General features: G+C 37.2%; 1 protein-coding gene across 1 annotated transcript; it reads left to right on the top strand.

Moving 5' to 3' along the window:
• The first annotated feature begins 8,058 nt into the window (after positions 1–8,058).
• adssl (adenylosuccinate synthase, like) lies at positions 8,059–15,821 on the top strand. The gene is made up of 13 exons (XM_052104254.1): positions 8,059–8,324; positions 8,469–8,571; positions 9,015–9,083; positions 9,261–9,311; positions 9,427–9,493; positions 9,576–9,683; positions 9,797–9,878; positions 9,981–10,107; positions 13,673–13,827; positions 13,953–14,077; positions 14,223–14,320; positions 14,432–14,581; positions 14,743–15,821. Exons 1-13 carry the CDS (start codon positions 8,100–8,102, stop codon positions 14,793–14,795), a joined length of 1,413 nt encoding a protein of 470 aa, XP_051960214.1. The 5' UTR covers positions 8,059–8,099; the 3' UTR covers positions 14,796–15,821.
• Positions 15,822–18,214: the final 2,393 nt, after the last annotated feature.

Raw genomic sequence — 18,214 nt, forward strand, 5'->3', positions numbered from 1 at the left:
AAATTGAAAAGTACCTCACTGTTACCATGAAAAAGTAAATAAATAAATCATTAACTCAGCAACAGAGTTCTAATCCTTTGCATGAAAATGGCCATGCTTCATTCATGATTTTTCATTCATTATTGCAAGAGTGATTACTCTCAAGGCATGATCTCTTGTCCCAGTCTTTTTTCTTCTCTTTTCTTTCTTTTTTTTTAAACTTTTAAATACATTTCCAGCCAGGTGTACAGTGAAGTGCCAGGTGTAGATGGAGCAAGGTGTAAGCATTAGATCATCAAATTGAAAGCTGTAGCTGTGAAGGGGAAGAGAAGGATGAGGACACATCTGGCAGGAGAACAGGATCACAGGCCTCTGTGGGTTTTGTACAGTTTAGCTAATGTGTGGAAAACCCATCCAGTTTCCAAAAGTGGGCACAAAACTGGCCCCACTAAATTACATTGTGGAGCCAATTAAGATGTTATAATCTAAAGTGTGATACAAGCTACATAGTTATTTTTATATATATCATGGATACTCACCTGCCCTTCTGAATATGAAGGCTGTGTAAGCTCCAAACACTAAAGTATAAGGGAACTTTAAGGCTGAGAGACAGGATATTGATACATCCGGACTTAACTGAGACACTTTGAGTAACACTTATTTAAAGGGATAGTTCAAAACTGTAAACATTAAAATAATGATCCACACAAAGCTTTTTGTTGCTTCTATTTAATTCACATGGGGTAACAAACACAAATAGACGTTTCGGCTACTAGACCTTCCTCAGCATGATTGATAATATCTATCCACTAATTTTCTTATATAGACCACATGTCATGACATCATCACAGAATTAGAAATGCCATTTTAGTTTTGTTACAAATAAATGTATACATACAGCAACAAAAAACTTGGAGTATATATCATTATTTTAATGTTTTGAAATTCTGGAAAGAGATTCTTGCACCCATTGAAGAGCTTACATGTCAATTGTGGAAGACGAGTGAGCGCATTGTTAAATAACTTACTGTGAATCTATAGTTCAAAATTTAAAATCCTCTCATCATTTACTCACCCTCATGCCATCCCAGATGTATATAACTTTCTTTTTTTCTCCTTAACACAAACAAAGATTTTTAGAAGAATATCTCAGCTCTGTATGTCCTCACAATGCAAGTGAATGGGTACCAAAATGTATGAAATAAATACACCTTAAAAGAAATCCATAATGTTCCAGTGGTTAAATCTATATCTTTAGAAGCTATATTATAGGTTTTGGTGATAAACAGATCAGTCCTTTTTCACTGTAAATTGTCCTCCCTGCCCAGTAGGTGGCGATATGCACAAAGAATGCAAATTGACAAAAACAAAATAAAAAGAAGAATGTGAATGTAGAGAATGATAGTAAAAATTATTTTAAAATGTATCTGTTTCTCACCCACACTTTTCATATCTCTTCAGAAGACATGGATTTAAACACTCTAGACTTATGTGTTATGTTAATGGTGCTTTTATGAGCTTTTGTAGCTTCAGAATGTTCGTACCCATTCACTTGCATTGTGAGGCCCTACAGAGCATAGATATTCTTCTAAAAATCTACAGTTGAATTCAGAAGTCTACATACACTTAAAACAAATTTTACACTTCACAGAATTCATATTAGCAACTATAGTTTTAGCAAGCCATTTAGGACATCAACTTTGTGCATGACACAAGTAATTTTTCCAACAATTGTTTACAGACAGATTGTTTCACTTTTATTTGACTTTTAATTCTGGGAATGTGGAGGAGCATAAACAAGCCAGTTATGCCCTCCGCAAAACTATCAGAGCAGCCAAATGCCAGATTGAAGGACATTTCAACACCACCGACTCTAGAAGCATGTAGCGGGGAATCAATATCATCACAGACTTCAAAAGGAATAAAAACTCTGCCGTGAACACCGCTGCCTTAGCATGAGCTAAATAATTTGTATGCTCGTTTCGAGGGAAATAACACAGCCCTCGTGGAGAAAGCTCTCACGGTCTAAGCTACAGAGATTAGTTCACGCTCCATCTCTGTAGCGGATGTAACCTGATCCTTTCGAAGGGTGAATATCCGTAAACCCGCGGGCCCAGACGGCAATCCTGGCCGCGTCATCAGAGCGTGCGCAAACCAACTGGCTGGTGTTTTTACTGACATTTTCAACCATTCCTTCTCTTTGTCTGTAGTCCCTGCATGCTTTAAAACATCCAAAATTGGGCCTGTACCAAAGCAATCCAAAATCACTTGCTTAAGTGACTGGCATCCTGTTGCTCTGACCCCCATCATGAGCAAATGCTTTGAGAGACTAATCAGAGATTACACCTGCTCTGTGCTGCCCACTTCACTGGATTCATTGCAGTTACTTCAACAATCGGTGGTTGGTCTGATGACTGACAATGATGAAACAAGCTGGTGTCAGGAGCACAACCTCTTCCTCAACGTCAGCAAGACCAAGGAACTTGTGGTGGACTTCAGGAGAAAAGACAGAGAACACAGACCCATCACCATCAATAGAGCACTGGTGGTGAGAGTCAGCAGCTCCAAGTTCCTCTGTATCCACATCACTGAGGAACTCACATGGTCCATCCACACTGAGGCCTTTGTGAAAAAGGCTCACCAGGTGAGCTTCCCTCCCTCCAGGACATCCATACCAGGCTGTGTGTGAAAAAAGCTTGGGGGATCACCAGAGACTCCAGCCACCCGAGCCATGGGCTGCTCTCACTGCTACCATCAGGCAGGCGGTATCACAGCATCAGGACCCGCATCAGCCGACTCCAGGACAGCTTCTTCCCCCAAGCAATCAGACTTTTGAACTCTTGATCTCTCACGATCAGCACTGCACTTTATTAATCCTACACTGGACTGTAGGGATGTAACGATAAACAAAATCCACGGTTCGGTTCACTCCTCGATTTTTGAGTCATGGTTCGATTCATACCTCGATATATTTTTAGTTTGTTTTGTTTGTTTTTTGTGGGGGCATTTCTGTGTAAACATAATTCAAGTAATTTAAAGTTTTTAGAACAGGATTTGAAATTACCCAATTATCCGTAATATAGTGCGCGGTAATGGTAATGTAGCTTTCTGTTGCATGGGACGTCCACCCATCTGTAGTCCATACAATGAATTTGCCATTGTTCAACTCTTCCTGTAGTTTAACCTTTACTTCATCATAAAGTTTAGGTAACATGTTTTGGGTGAAATGCGGTCAGCTTGGTACTACATATCTGGGTTCCAGCCCGTGGAGCAAATTTTTGAATCCGTTGTTTTCAACCACTGAATAGGGGCACATATTCAGGGCCATGAAAGCACTGATTACATTGGTAATATTTTGAGCAGAGTCGGAGTTGGCTGGTAACTTAATTTGAAAGGCATTAGGAAGAGTAACCTGCTGATGTTGAGATTTCTTCCGTGTACCACTTCAATCAATGTCGGTATGATGTCGTCTGATATACGTGGGCATGTTTGATGTGTTGCCTGTCACCTTACGGCAAATTGTATGTGTTCTGTCTACAACAGGATTATCATCCCTATACTCCAATAGATATCCAAAATATTCTTAGACATACACTAAGTTAACTGTGTGTTTAAGCAGCTTGGAAAATTCCAAAAAATGATGTCAAGCTTTTAAGCAATTAGCCAATTAGCTTCTGCTAGGCTAATTGGAGTCAGTTGGAGTTGTACCTGTGGATGTATTTTAAGGCATACATTCAAACTCAGTACCTCTTTGCATCATCATGGGAAAATCAAAAGAAATTAGCCAAGACCCCTGAAAAATAATTTTGTACCTCCACAAGTCTGGTTAGTCAATGCATGAAGGTTCCACGTTCAGTTGTACAAACAATAGTATGCACGTATAAACACTATGGGACCATGCAGCCATCATACCGCTCAGGAAGGAGACACATTCTGTCTCCTAGAGATTAATGTAGTTTGGTGCAAAAAGTGTAAATCAATCCCAGAACAACAGCAAAAGACCTTGTGAAAATGCTGGAGGAATTACGTATATCCACAGTAAAATGAGTCCCATATTGACATGACCTGTATGACTGTTCAAGGAAGAAGCCACTGCTCCAAAAAACGCCATAAAAAAGCCAAACTACAGTTTGCAAGTGCACATGGCAAAGATCTTACATTTTGGAGAAATGTCCTCTGGTCTGATGAAACAAAAATTGACCTGTTTGGCCATAATAACCATCATTATGTTTGTAGGAAAAAGGGTGAAGCTTGCAAGCCGAAGAACACCATCCCAACCGTGAAGCATGGGGGTGGCAGGATCATGTTGTTGGGGTGCTTTGCTTCAGGAGGGACTAGTGCACTTCACAAAATAGATGACATCATAATGAAGGAAAACTATGTGGATACACATCATCTCAAGACATCGGCCAGGAAGTTAAAGCTCAGTCACAAATGAGTCTTCCAAATGGACAATGACCCCAAGCATACATCCAAAGTTGTCAAAATGGCTTAAGGACAACAAAGTCAAGGTATTGGAGTGGCCATCACAAAGCCCTGACCTCAATCTGATGGAAAATTTGTGGGTGAAAAAGCATGTGCGGAAGGAACATGAACAAGGAGGCCTACAAACCTGACTCAGTTCTGTCTGGAGGAAGGGGCCAAAATTCCAGCAACGTATTGTGAGAAACTTGTGGAAGGCTACCCAAAACATTTGACCCAAGTTAATCTATAAAAAGGCAATGCTACCAAATACTAACAAAATGCATGTAAACTTCTGACCTACTGGGAATGTGACAAAAGAAAAAAAGCTGGAATAACTCATTCTCTCTACTATTATTCTGACATTTCACATTCTTAAAATAAAGTATTGATCCTAACTGACCAAAGACAGTGAATGCATGTACATTTCTGTCTTCAGCTGTATATTTGTGTTCAGCAGCAAAAAAAAGAAAGTCATAAACATCTGTGATGGCATGAGGGTGAATAAATGATGAGAGAATTTTCATGTTTGGGCGAACTATTCCTTTAAATGCATTTACCTGCCCAAATTAGGACCTCAGATGCAGTGTCTTGTCCAAAGCAAAGTTGTTTAATGATATGATGGAAATCATAGATGGGCAAAGCAAGAACACAAAGTCATCACAGCAAGTCATGGAAAACTTGATGAATTATGTTGGTTATAAACCACAAAGCCCACATTCCCTGAACAGTTCAGTGTTTACAATATTTGCCAACATTCATAACTGTGCATTATCAGAACTCGAGAGCACCATCTGGAGCTCAGCAAGGACATTACGTGTCTAAATTACTGTTATTCTTTGTCCGCATTCCCTCTCCGAATAAAAGTGGACTGGCAACAGTGCATAGCACCAACATGGGAATCGTGCAGAAATATAAACCGTTATCTTTTATTCTTCAACACTGAAAATGTGACTGCCTTTAACATTGCAGCAAAAGAAAATTAGCAAATATATTCAGATTTAACAAGACTTCAGATTCAATTTACAATTGGATTTGCCACGCAAATTGCAAATAAATACATAAAAAATGTGTTATCTATTTTTCATACTCAATAAAGCCTGATTTAACATAATTGAAAATCCTTTTGGGCTTTCAATCGCTACCTGAGTCAGAGGTCCAAGAAAAAGCATGTGTCATTATATGAAATAAATAACTCCACAATGGTACAAAAAACAAAACAAAAAGAGTCATATGTTTTCAGTAACTACACCAAATTACCTTACATAAATTATTGCTAAATTTATTAAGCATATAACCTGTTAATTGTTACTTAACTTGCCATTAGCAACTAGTAGGATGGGTTGCCCATGGAGCAGTTTCTGGTAAAATGCTTGCATGGTAATGGGCTAGGATTATTAAGGTAATTTAGGTAAAGTAAATCATCTGGATTGTTGGCCAGATTCTTAACCGGCAGACAACCAGTATCCGTTTATTGTACATCATCATGCATAAAATAAAAAGAAAACTAGAGAGTGGACAGCAATAATACTAACATGTGTCAGTGGCAGTAGAGCGACAGTTAAAAAGCCCTGTAGATGAAAGCCTAACAGTGCCAACAATGGTGGACTTGGCTATGATACACAATACAAAAAAAGAGAAGCATGTTTGGTTAAGGTGTTCAAAATCAATTCTCAATTGGAAAATTCTCAATGAATTTGTAAAAATTTTCATAATGAAATAATATGGAGTAGACGATGAGGCACACTGGCAGCCCACACTCACTCTGACTTTCATTGAACGTGTCCATGCCCATACAAACAATCATTGGAGAAACAGCTGACACACACAGAACAATGGGGAAACACTTCTTTATTGTGTTTGGGTGATCCCTAAAGAATGTACACAACAACATCATTTTAAATGTTTTAAACTGCATCAGCTATTTCTCAGTGATCTGTTATCTAGAGTTAAAGAAATAAAAGCACACTGCTTTGATCAAGTGCAGACATATCTTCATACCTACCTGTGTAAGTTGCCCCTCCATACATACAAACTCCCAACATACAAGCAAGAAGTAAACAAGAAATAACAGTTATCCAACATTCTCCCTCATATGTTTCTGAGTGGATGTTGTTCTTGGTTAATAACACTGGCCGCTATTCCGGAGAACCATCTTCTAATGTGATGCTGAGCAGACAGAAGATAATAAGCTTAGGCTGCTTGCAGTCCATGACGTAGCCTCATTTTTCCAATATTTCAGTGTAGTATTATTTTAGCATACTCTGTTTTTCTTTTCAGCTATATATGCATTTATTAATGAAATATTTTCACTCAGTCATCTGTTCTTGATATTACTTAAAGGGATAATAAAAATAAAAATGCTCTCATCATTTACTCACCCTTATGCAGGGGCGTTGCCAGGAGTTTTTTACAGGGGTGGCCGGGCAGGGTCTAGTGATCTGTCTGTGGTGGCACATCGCCAGAGGGGGTTATTGGTGTAGAAAGACAAACTAAATTGTTCCCAAGACAACAAATGACCAAAACGGCAATTGAGAATTGGCCAGGCTTCAGTCCACTCCTCTCAGATATCGCGATGAACGGGCTTGTAATGTGCAAGACTAGTCGCAGATGCTAAGAAAGATTTTCAACAAGCTTGATGTCTTGTTGTCTGTTGTGCCCACTGTCCCAATGAACAGTCCTAAACGGTCCAATAACAGGAAGTAATTTGCCTTCCTGGCTCTTCTCATCATAGGATTTATGTTGGTCATTACAGTTCAGTACAGGAGTCGGAACCACCGTCAGCCATCCTTGCAGCATATTTTCTTTTCGTTTGTTCTGAGCTGGTAAAAATACCACCATATATACATAAATCCAATGAGCGCATTTAGCCCAGCAAGTTCCGTCACAAAATATACATCATAAAAGCTGTCCAATCAGGTTGCGACTTTATCCTTATACCTTTTGTTTTGTATATTTAAGTTTGGTGTTAAAATGTCAATGTGAACGAGAGAACCAAGAGAGCCGAACTAAAAGTGTGAACACACCATAAAACACAGCCAGACCCACTGAACAGTTGTAGGGCTCATTCTAGAAAGCACTTGATTGATCAATGTTTCTCAACCTCTATGTGACATTGTGGATGTTCATGAGTCTGTTTAGCCAGAAGAGATTGCTGATTTGAAATACTTATATCTTCTTAAAATTAATTGTGTCAATGTTAAAAGTACACTAGCATAAAGATGCCATTAAATATAACAGACATGGACTAAAATCAGCAAAAACGTACATTTTTATTTCACGTGGTCTTTAATCAGGCTGTGTAACGATGCCTAGAGACTCTAATTTTGCCTTTAGAATGTTACCCGCCAAAATCTGTCTATGAAGTCAGTAGTGATAAGCGCTCAAAACAGAGAATTTCAACACTCAACAGGAAACAAATTCGAATTGAACTTAAAATTAATTGCACCGAAATAGCGTCACACTCTCCCACACTTTTAACGTCTTTATTTTTTTTAAGCACTCATATCCCCTATGCCCATTTTTCACAATCGTGTGTGTGAATCCAAACCCTACTTTTGATATATTTTTAGCCACAGGACTTGTATTTTGAAGTATAATATCGGGGCCATGTTGGAGTACCGGAGCTGCTTTCACGCTGTTCTTCACACACTTTCAGCATGGCAGCGGACAGCACAATGTCTAATGGTCAGGAAACCGCCTCACTGAATGGTGAGCCCGCGCTCAAGCGTTCCCGGGAAAGCGGAGGGGTGGAATCTCTGCGGATTCCGCGGGAGCCTCAGAATAAAGTGACGGTAGTGCTGGGCGCTCAGTGGGGAGATGAAGGGAAGGGGAAAGTGGTCGACCTCTTGGCTATGGACGCCGACATTGTTTGCAGATGCCAGGTGGGTGGGACCATCCTCTCATTTCGTCCGAGTCATTGTTTGTTCATGAGTTTGCGTACTTAATTTGTATGCGTACATTATACTATAATTATACAACTTAAACTTACGCATCTGTTAGTGTTTATAACAACTGTTTGTTGTCAGGGTGGAAATAACGCTGGACACACTGTGGTGGTCGACACGGTGGAATATGATTTTCACTTATTGCCTAGTGGCGTTCTCAACAAAAAGGCCGTCTCGTTCATTGGTATGTTTTGACAATTTGTAAATTACATTTTGCTTTACTTCCAACTAGTTTATCTAGGTCAGACTCAGGGATGGATTATGACTTTCAAAGGCCCTGGGGCCAATTATCTCGAAAAAATAATGGGTGGGGGGTGTTTCGTTCATGGCCTAAAGGGTTTTCAGGGGGGTGGGTGGAAATCACCAAACTAGATTGCAGCCTTAAAGCCCAGGGCACCCCCGGGCAGTCTAGGACCTCTGGGCACTGGCCCCATTGGCCCAGTCAGTAATCCATCCCTGCCTCAGACTTCCTCAAACGCTTATTCATTTGAGTGGCATTGTTAAGTGCATTCTCTAACCACTTCAGCTCAAATATCCCAATCTTGTCTCTTTATGTTGATCTAATTGATTTGCGTCTGTTTGTTGACCTGCTGTTATGCTGAGGTCCCTTCTTGTTCTTTCCCACAGGAAATGGTGTTGTGATACATCTGCCAGGGTTGTTTGATGAGGCTGAGAAAAACTTGCAAAAAGGCAATGGTAAATAAAGTTTATAGGGTTTTAATTTGTATTTCTTTATTATAGACAAACGTCATTTTGGTATAGTTTTCTTGAATAAAAAAATTGTACGTAGCTATATGCCTTCATCTTTGTTAGATGAACTACTGTTTTGTTACCTTTTCAGTAATAAGTTCTTTATCTTTTTGTTTGTTTTAGGACTTCAAGGATGGGAGGAACGATTGAAGATATCTGACCGGGCACATATTGGTATAGTTCTGTTTTGACTTCATCAGGCCTCGACATTGACAATAAATGGCCTTTGTCTGTGACATTTTTATCGATGATCTTGTAATTAAAGTTATTGTTTTTTTTGTCTATGTAGTGTTCAACTTCCATCAGGCAGTTGATGGAATACAGGAGCAGCTCAGACAGGAGCAGGCAGGGAAGAAGTGAGTTCTCTTGCAATTAAAACAAAATACTGTTCCAGAAACCTTGCCCCCTAGATAGAGATCACCCTCCTTTGTTTTACAGTTTGGGCACCACTAAGAAGGGCATTGGCCCTGCATATTCCTCCAAAGCTGCTCGTAATGGACTGAGAGTGTGTGATCTGGTCTCCGACTTTTCAGTCTTTGAGGAAAAGTGAGTTTACTCCCAAGTTATTGAGGCGAAACATTTCCTTTTAACTGTATATAACTGAATACATTGCAATGTGGTGTTCCCTGTATGTTAACTGTAAGTAAATCTTTCTTCAGGTTTCGAGTGTTGGCTGGCCATTTTCAGACCACATACCCCAAGCTTAACATCAATGTTGACGCTGAGCTCGAGCAGCTGAAGGTGAATACATACGTGTTAATAGTAGTGGCAACTGTCAAGTTGATTTGCAAGACTTTAAGATCTTGAATGTGTTGTGTAATTTTTCACCCATTTAATCCATAGGGTTATGCTGAAAGGTTAAGACCTTTAGTAACTGATGGAGTTTATTTCATGCACAAAGCCCTCACTGGACCAAGCAAGAAGATTCTGGTGGAAGGAGCCAATGCTGCCCTACTGGATATTGATTTTGGTATGAATAAAACTCTTTGGAAAAATGTTGTGGTTAAACAGAAATATCCAGTTTCTTCACATGTGTTTAGTAGAGGTGGGTAAAAAGATACATTTTCTGATGCATCACGATCTTCATTTGAACAAACTTGATATCGATTCTTAAATCCCAAGTTCGATCTTTTACTCTATGCGCACGCAACCCTCCACTATGGAGGCCCAAACCTGCATAAATAATAAATAAATGTAATAATAAAGGAATAATGTCTTGATAAAACAAATATAATTAGTTTTTAATTCAATGTATTCCTGAATTTATTATTGTATGACTTTATTCTTTTTATTCTTTTAATTCTTTTTAAATTTTAATTATTCATTTATTTTGCATATTTTTTTTATTTATGTGTTAATACATTTTTTATATTTATTTATTCCCACAAATATTTATTTCCATATTTATATATTCCCATATTTATTTATACATGTATTTATTTTTACTTTTCTGTGTGCAACATGTAAATGAGGGAGGCGGTCCTTGCGTAGCTCCAGTGCATCATTGGTTGAGAGCTCAATAGTACTTGTTGGAAGCAGATGGATGTCCCACCTTAGCACCCTCTTACTCGCACAAATTTTGAATATGCAGGGAACGTTTTGCAGAGAGTTTAACAATCCAGGATGTGCTTCGACATTCATACCGGCATACAGCTCTCCTAAAACATCAATAAGCACCTCTACTCTAAATGAAACAATCATTTGATGCGTGGTTATCGACTTAATTCGCTAAGTTGCGCAACTCTCTAGATATATGTGAAGCGTCAGCTATAGTTTTTTTTTATTGCAGAACTTATATATACATACATAAACGATCAGGGAAATGAAGCATGGTTGTATCTTTTGCAATGAACAATCATAACAACAGAAATCAATATTATGTATTTGCAGACATCAAAATATGAAGTTATATACACAGGGAAAAAAAGAAAAGCATTAGGTTAAATCATATAATTTATGAAACTTGCTCATTTTGTGGATTTGTTGAAGAAACAGCTCCCCATTTATTTTGTGATTGTAGTATAAAAATAAATCTTGGATTGACTTAAGCTATTTGTGGGGCTAAAAACATTAGAGCTTTAGTTTACACAATATGGCTATGACCTAACGTCATATCAAAACAAGTCAAGAGTAATCGAGCACACGCTTCAATCTACGATAAACCAATGGTAAGCAGGACCCGCCCACATAATTATCATACAAGAGACAGAAATATAAGAATAAATACAAAAATAAATAAATGTGGGAATATTTAAATATAGAAATGAATACATGTGGGAATAAATAAATATAATAATAAATTAAAAAAAATGAAAGATTACAAAAAGTTTTAAAGAATACAAATAAAAAGAGAAAATAATAAAGGAAAAAAGTCAGGAATATCTTTCATTTAAAAACTAATTATATTTGTTTTATCAAGACATTTATTCTTTTTATTTTCTTATTACGTTTATTTATTATTTTTGCATGTTTTGTCCTCCATACTCCACTACAATGAGAGGAAATAACTTGCATTTGCAACCAAATTTAATACTATGTGACTAATGTATTTGGCAACTGGCTGGTAAATATTTACATTTCTCTTACCAGTAATTGTGTAGTGTAGTGGTGAAGTATTCAGCAGAGAAAGAGTTTCCCTGCATGTTTAGAGTAAAGGTTGATCTGTATAATGTGTGTGTCCACGACCCATTTGTCATTTAATAATGTCGACCTTTTAATACCCTTTCTGATCTGTACTTTCAGTTGTTGTTCAAAAACAAAAATCATATTTAATGTTAATCATGCAGAGCACAAATTAGATAAACCCATTTGAGTGTCTATTGTTCACATAGTTTCATCAACAGACCCTCTTTACAGAAATGCTGCTTATGTTAAAGAGACAGTACCAGTATTTAGTGTTCAACAAATCAGTGTAGGTACTTGAAAATGCTACAAATTATACAATTAAACAACTGCTTGAAATGAGAAGTTTCCATTAGTGGTTGACCGATGGTGGATTTTGCCAATACAGATTAATAAGATGGTTGAAAGGGCTGATAACCGATTAAAAAATCTTTCCTTACTATGACGGTCACAGACATTGAGGCTACAAGAGTCCAAAATAAATTAAATCCCAAAAGCATTTTATTGTGCAAACCAAAATTCCAATAATAAATAGAAATTCACTGGGGGCTTTTTATTTTTAAATGACAGAGACTTTGCTCTGTTATATTGATCTATGTAAAAATTTAACAAATTAAGATTTGTATAGCCTATATATTCATCAGATCAAGAGGTTTATGTAAGTAAAAATGTATAGTCAACCAGTTGTTATCGCAAAATAAACTCAAACAGGTTGATCAGGACCCCGAAGCAGAAGGGTCTTGTATCAGCCTGAAGGGATTTATTTTGCAATAACAATCGATTGACTGTACATTTATCCAGCTTATTACATGGCTACTAATCAAATAAATGTATACATGGACATAAAATATTTTTATTTGCGCTTAAATCATGTAATTATGGCGGAATAAATTAATTGCTGAACAGGTGATTTGCACCTCCGGTTTTCATTGGAGTTCCTCTTGGTGTTTATTTTGTTGAAATGACTGTCTGACTCCTCGTTATCTAGCCTAATACAAGACTGTTTTACAAATAAATGGACATGAAACATTTATTTGCATTGAAATTATGTGAGCAGAAGTAAATAGTGGACCAGTTAAATTCCATGTCTGGCTTGTGTCGGAGTTGTGTTGGTGTTTATTTTATAAATAATGACTGTCTGGGGGGCCTGGGTAGCTCTGAGTATAAATGCTGACCCCTGGACTCTACCACCCCTGGAGTCGCAAGTTCGAATCCAGGGTGTGCTGAGTGACTCCATCCAGATCTCCTAAGCAACCAAATTGGCCCTGTTGCTAGGGAGGGTAGAGTCACATGGGGTAACCTCCTCGTGCACGCGTTTAGTGGTTCTCGCTCTCAGTGGGGCACGTGGTAAGTTGTGCGTGGATTGCAGTGTCTCCGCGGTGTCGTGCAAAACGAGTCATGTGATAAGATGCACTGATTGACGGTCTCAGAAACGGAGGCATCCGAGACTTGGCCACCTGGTTTGAGGGGAGTAACCACGCCACCAGGAGGACCTACTAAGTAGTGGGAATTGGGCATTCCAAAATGGGATTAAATATATAAATAATAATAATGACTATCTGACTGCTCATTGTGCAACTTATTACAAGACTACTAGCCAATAATTAAATAAATGTATTTGAGTTAAAATTATTTTACTAGCTTAGTTGTAGAGATGGCACAGTGATTTGAGGAGCAGTAAAGATGACTTGCAATACCGGGACATACCAGACTGCTTGATTGTGCCATAGACCAATCAGAATCAAGCGTTCCAGAGAGCAGTTTAATGTGTAATTTCACAAGATGAGGTTTATTAAAGTGAAATTAAAAAAAATCTATATATCAGCATAGATTTTTACAGGTAACTTATAGGCCAAAAGTCAACTATCTGCACCAATTAATTGGTATAAACAATATATTGTTCTGACTTTCAGGCACCTACCCCTTTGTGACTTCGTCAAATTGCACTGTTGGAGGTGTCTGCACAGGCCTTGGTGTCCCCCCGTCTCATGTTGGCCGAGTGTATGGAGTGGTAAAGGCCTACACCACCAGGGTCGGAGTGGGAGCATTTCCCACTGAGCAAGATAGTGTGAGTGTGTGTTGTTATGGAGTGTGAGGCAATAGATAATTATGTTAAAAGTGAATTTATCAATATTTACCACATTTTGTCACATGTTTTGTGCTTTAATTCATTGTCTTCCTGATATTTTCTAGGATGTGGGTAATTTGCTGCAGAGCAGAGGGAGGGAATTCGGTGTTACGACAGGCAGGCGCCGCCGCTGTGGATGGCTGGACTTGGTTTTGGTTCGCTACGCCCACATGGTTAACGGTTTCACGGCGTGAGTATCTGACACTCATGGCTTTCTGTTATGTTAGTTGTTATGGAAAACGATTTGAGACCTCTGCACATTATTTTATTAACAAATTTTGCTTTTATACACTGGCACAGGTTGAACTTAATACCTTATCTTCTGATTCCCTCAGCATTGCACTGACCAAGTTGGACATTCTTGACACATTGCCAGAAATAAAGGTTGGCATAGCCTACACTGTTGATGGAAAGCCTCTTCCCAGTTTTCCTGGTAAGTTACCTTTTCTTAAAACATTTCCAGATTTGTCTGTTTCACACAGATCATGATGACATGATAAAAAATGTTTCCTGATGTGTGGAGGATTATCTTTGTGTATTTCAGCTAACATGGACGTGCTGACCAAGGTTCAAGTGACCTATGAGACGTTGCCTGGCTGGGGTTGTAGTACTGAGGGAGTGCGCAGTTTTGATGAACTGCCAACTCAGGCACAGGCTTACATTCGCTTTATTGAGAATTTCCTACAGTTGCCAGGTAAGATAAGTGTGATGTTGACATTGTTAACCTATTGGGAAGGCAGTATATACTGATAGCATACTAATACTGTCTTGCACATGTAATTATCTAATTAATTAAACTACCGGCATGCTTGGCAGTTGCAGAAGGATGATTAAGAAATATGTTTCTCTTTTCAGTGAAGTGGGTGGGAGTTGGCAAGTCAAGAGAGAGCATGATAAAGCTGTTTTGATGAGAAGAACAGAAAAAAATGAACTTCATTTAATGGTCTGACATTGTGACAATTGGGGGACCAGAAGTTTTTTTATATGCATCAGCGCTGAGTTTAAGACTGACCGTGGGTTTAGAATCCACAGAAATGTACCACTCAAAGTGAACACCAGCAATGTGTCTAGACGTCAGGTTTGGATAAACCTGGCCCTGCTTCTTTGCGATCATAATTCCTTAACTTGTAACTATTCGTTTTAAAACGCTCCTCAGATCATACCCATTACTCACTAGTAGTAGGCTGAAGCCTTCGTCAGTTATCTGATGAATTGTGGAGCTTCAGATAGAGGGGCGTCATTTTTTACCAATCTTAATTTTATTTTGCACCTTTTTCATTCTTAGCATTTAAATATAATACTATATTCATTGCTATTAGCTGGATAAAACCAAGCTGATATTTAAGGTGTCCTGTACTGCGCTGTTAATTTTTTATGTGATCAAGTGTAAGGTCTTTTTAATTTGATGTTTGTGAATACTCTTGAGAATGGTTTGACGTGGTTTAAATGCCAAAAGGGACCTTCACACAAGACTTTGTGATATTGAAAAAAAAACAAGGCATTGTTAACCTTCTGTCAATGATCATATACTCATTCACAGTGCTTGAAAAAAGATAGCAATATATGCACAAATATTTGTTCGATTTCACCTCATGTATAAACTCATTTGCTGCTGTTTTATGAACAATAAAGTGCAAAATTTGCTACTGATTGTGGCTTTAAGTAAATGGTGTAGTGTTTTCCTTCTACATGAATAGTGACATGAATGGGATGTTTATAGAAACTGTTTTGTCTGAGGAACCTGTTCTGCTCTGATTTTTTAGATGAATGGTAATGATTACATATTGAAGTTTACTGTTTATTAACCATTTTTTAAGAATTACATCTACAAACTGACATGTTGAAATTACATCAGAGCTACTAAACACCCTCACCATTGCACTCTTTAATAATCTTTTGTTGTGAAGCACCTTCTCAGCAGTATTTGCAAGTCACGTTAAACTTAAGTCAGCGTATGCTCTGAGGCTTCAGTGGGTGTGGCTCAGAGTACATTCCACTATGGTGCAGGTATATGAGCAGGAACAATTTTTGTGTTTGTTTGTTTTTTTTTTCGTGTTTTATTGTACCATTAATTCCTCCAACAAAGTCACTGTTGAAGCAGTTTGCCAGAAGGAATATGGATGGAATATTAAGGAGAATGTTGAGTTGCCATTTTTAACACAGCCATTGTCAATTCATGTGAGACTACAGTATTCTATTGTTTTTATTTTTTTCTGTCTTTAAGATCAAAGGCAGTTTTTTGGCATTTGGACAGTTTTGCCCAAAACACCATCAGAGAGCTTCTTTAATATCAGTAAAATTGGTGAAACTGGTGCTCTTAAACATTAACTTTTTAAAATATATATTTTTTTTTTTGGAGATTATAACTTTTGCAAGGTGTTGAAATAAATGTTCTTTTTCTACTTGAGAGGTTCAGACATTGGTGATGATGTTTTATTTGATGCAGATGCCAACACTCTAGCCCATCCAGGTTCAGGCCACAAAAAAATCATTATTTAAAGGGATAGCTCACCCAAAAATTTTAATTCAGTCATGTTTACTCACCCCTGTGTTAGAACCCTGATTAAAAATTTGAAGAAATTTTGTGCTCTGTGATTTTGTATAATTGCATAAGGATGTAAAATATAATTCAGAAGTCTAATAAATACTTTTATGAGTCTCATGTCTTTTTCTAAAGGCATACAAGAAGGTTTGGTGTGAAACAAACCAAAATGTATTTGATTATTTAATAAAAATCTTTACTTGTCGTTGCTCTCGTGTGCAAGCTCATGTTTCATGTTCATGTGTTTATTCAGTTATTGACACTATTTTATCTATTTTATCCCGTTATCTCCAATTAGGAACTGTTGAGAAAGTATGACTGACACCATAAATAATAAAACATTTTTTACAATATTTTAGTGAGTAAACTTCTGATTTTTCTCTCATCTAATTGTTAAATTATATTTTCAACAACAGATGGAACATTTTGTTTATAGGCCTCATACTGCAGAAACCAATTTAAAGATGAAGACGCCTGTAACTTTTTTTCTTTGATAAAACACTTTCTCCTTCCCCAGCTTAAAATGCAGCGAGTAAGCCATTTGTAAAGTACAGGTGCGCTTTAGTATTTTATTTATTTTTGTCTTGGGCTTACACTGACACTTAGTGGTTTGGATGCAGCATCATTCAAACGCAATAGTTTTCAGTTACCAGTGACTTTATAGAAATTCAGTCAGCCATAATGAAGCTAATTAATGAATAAAGGGTCCTATAACAGGGCTGTTACTGAGATTAAGAGAATAGTATTTGGCTGGTCGTGTGATACTAACAAGGCAGCCCCCTTGAATGGACCCTCTCCTTGTTTTGACTATAAAAACTCTGCCAGTACAGTAAGACAAAATACACATGTTAAACATACATTCTCTGAAAAACCTAAATATCTTACGCAGTGTTGTTTCTAAAACAAGATTAATCTAATTTAAAACTCGCTGTTCAAATGCACATTGGATCACATCTTTATATGTATAAATGTTTTCCATCTGTAAGGTCTAAATATCAAATGAAACAAATGACAATACAATGCAAAGTAATCTCGTCAGTAATCAAAATACTTTTTGAATGTAACTGTACTCTAAATACCAATGATTTAAATTGTAACTGTAGTAGAATGCAGTTACTTATATTTTGTATTTAAAATACGTAATCCTGTTACAAGTATTCTGTTACTCCCCAACCTTGGTTATATGGGAAGTATATGCCTGCTATTTAAAAACGGACTAGAAATAAGTGCACTAAAATAAGGAGCACTAAAATATATATATACATAGATATACATATGGTCATGACAATCACAGTAAGCTGGCATGTTATCCTGTTGTGGAGACTTCCATTGAAACAATTACTTTATATTTGTATTTAAAAATATATATTTCAATAAGTTTATTTCAAAAGATTCAAAAGATTCACACTCATTCAGTTCGGCCACCTTGTGTTATATAGAAGCTTTTATTTATTTATTTATTTATGCAATATAAAAATAACAAATACAAAAAAAACTAAAACAATGAGGGTTACATTATATTATGACAAAGCGTGTTATACTAGCTTATATGCATTACACCATAAAAGTGTCTTACATGCAATAGAATTGTTAGAATTCCTTAACGAATTTAAATATATATAAATATCTTTCTTGAAAATAAAAAAGGACTTTTCTTTGAAAATGACACTTATGAAGGTAATATTTGGCAAGAAAAAGTAATAAATTAATTATAAAATAAAAATGTAGAGAAGCTTTCTCCACTAAAGACGACGTGGCAATGACGTCAATATTTGTGTTAAGACC

This window comes from Xyrauchen texanus, chromosome 34 (assembly GCF_025860055.1).
Source record: "Xyrauchen texanus isolate HMW12.3.18 chromosome 34, RBS_HiC_50CHRs, whole genome shotgun sequence".
In the NCBI taxonomy this organism is placed as follows: Eukaryota; Metazoa; Chordata; class Actinopteri; order Cypriniformes; family Catostomidae; genus Xyrauchen; species Xyrauchen texanus.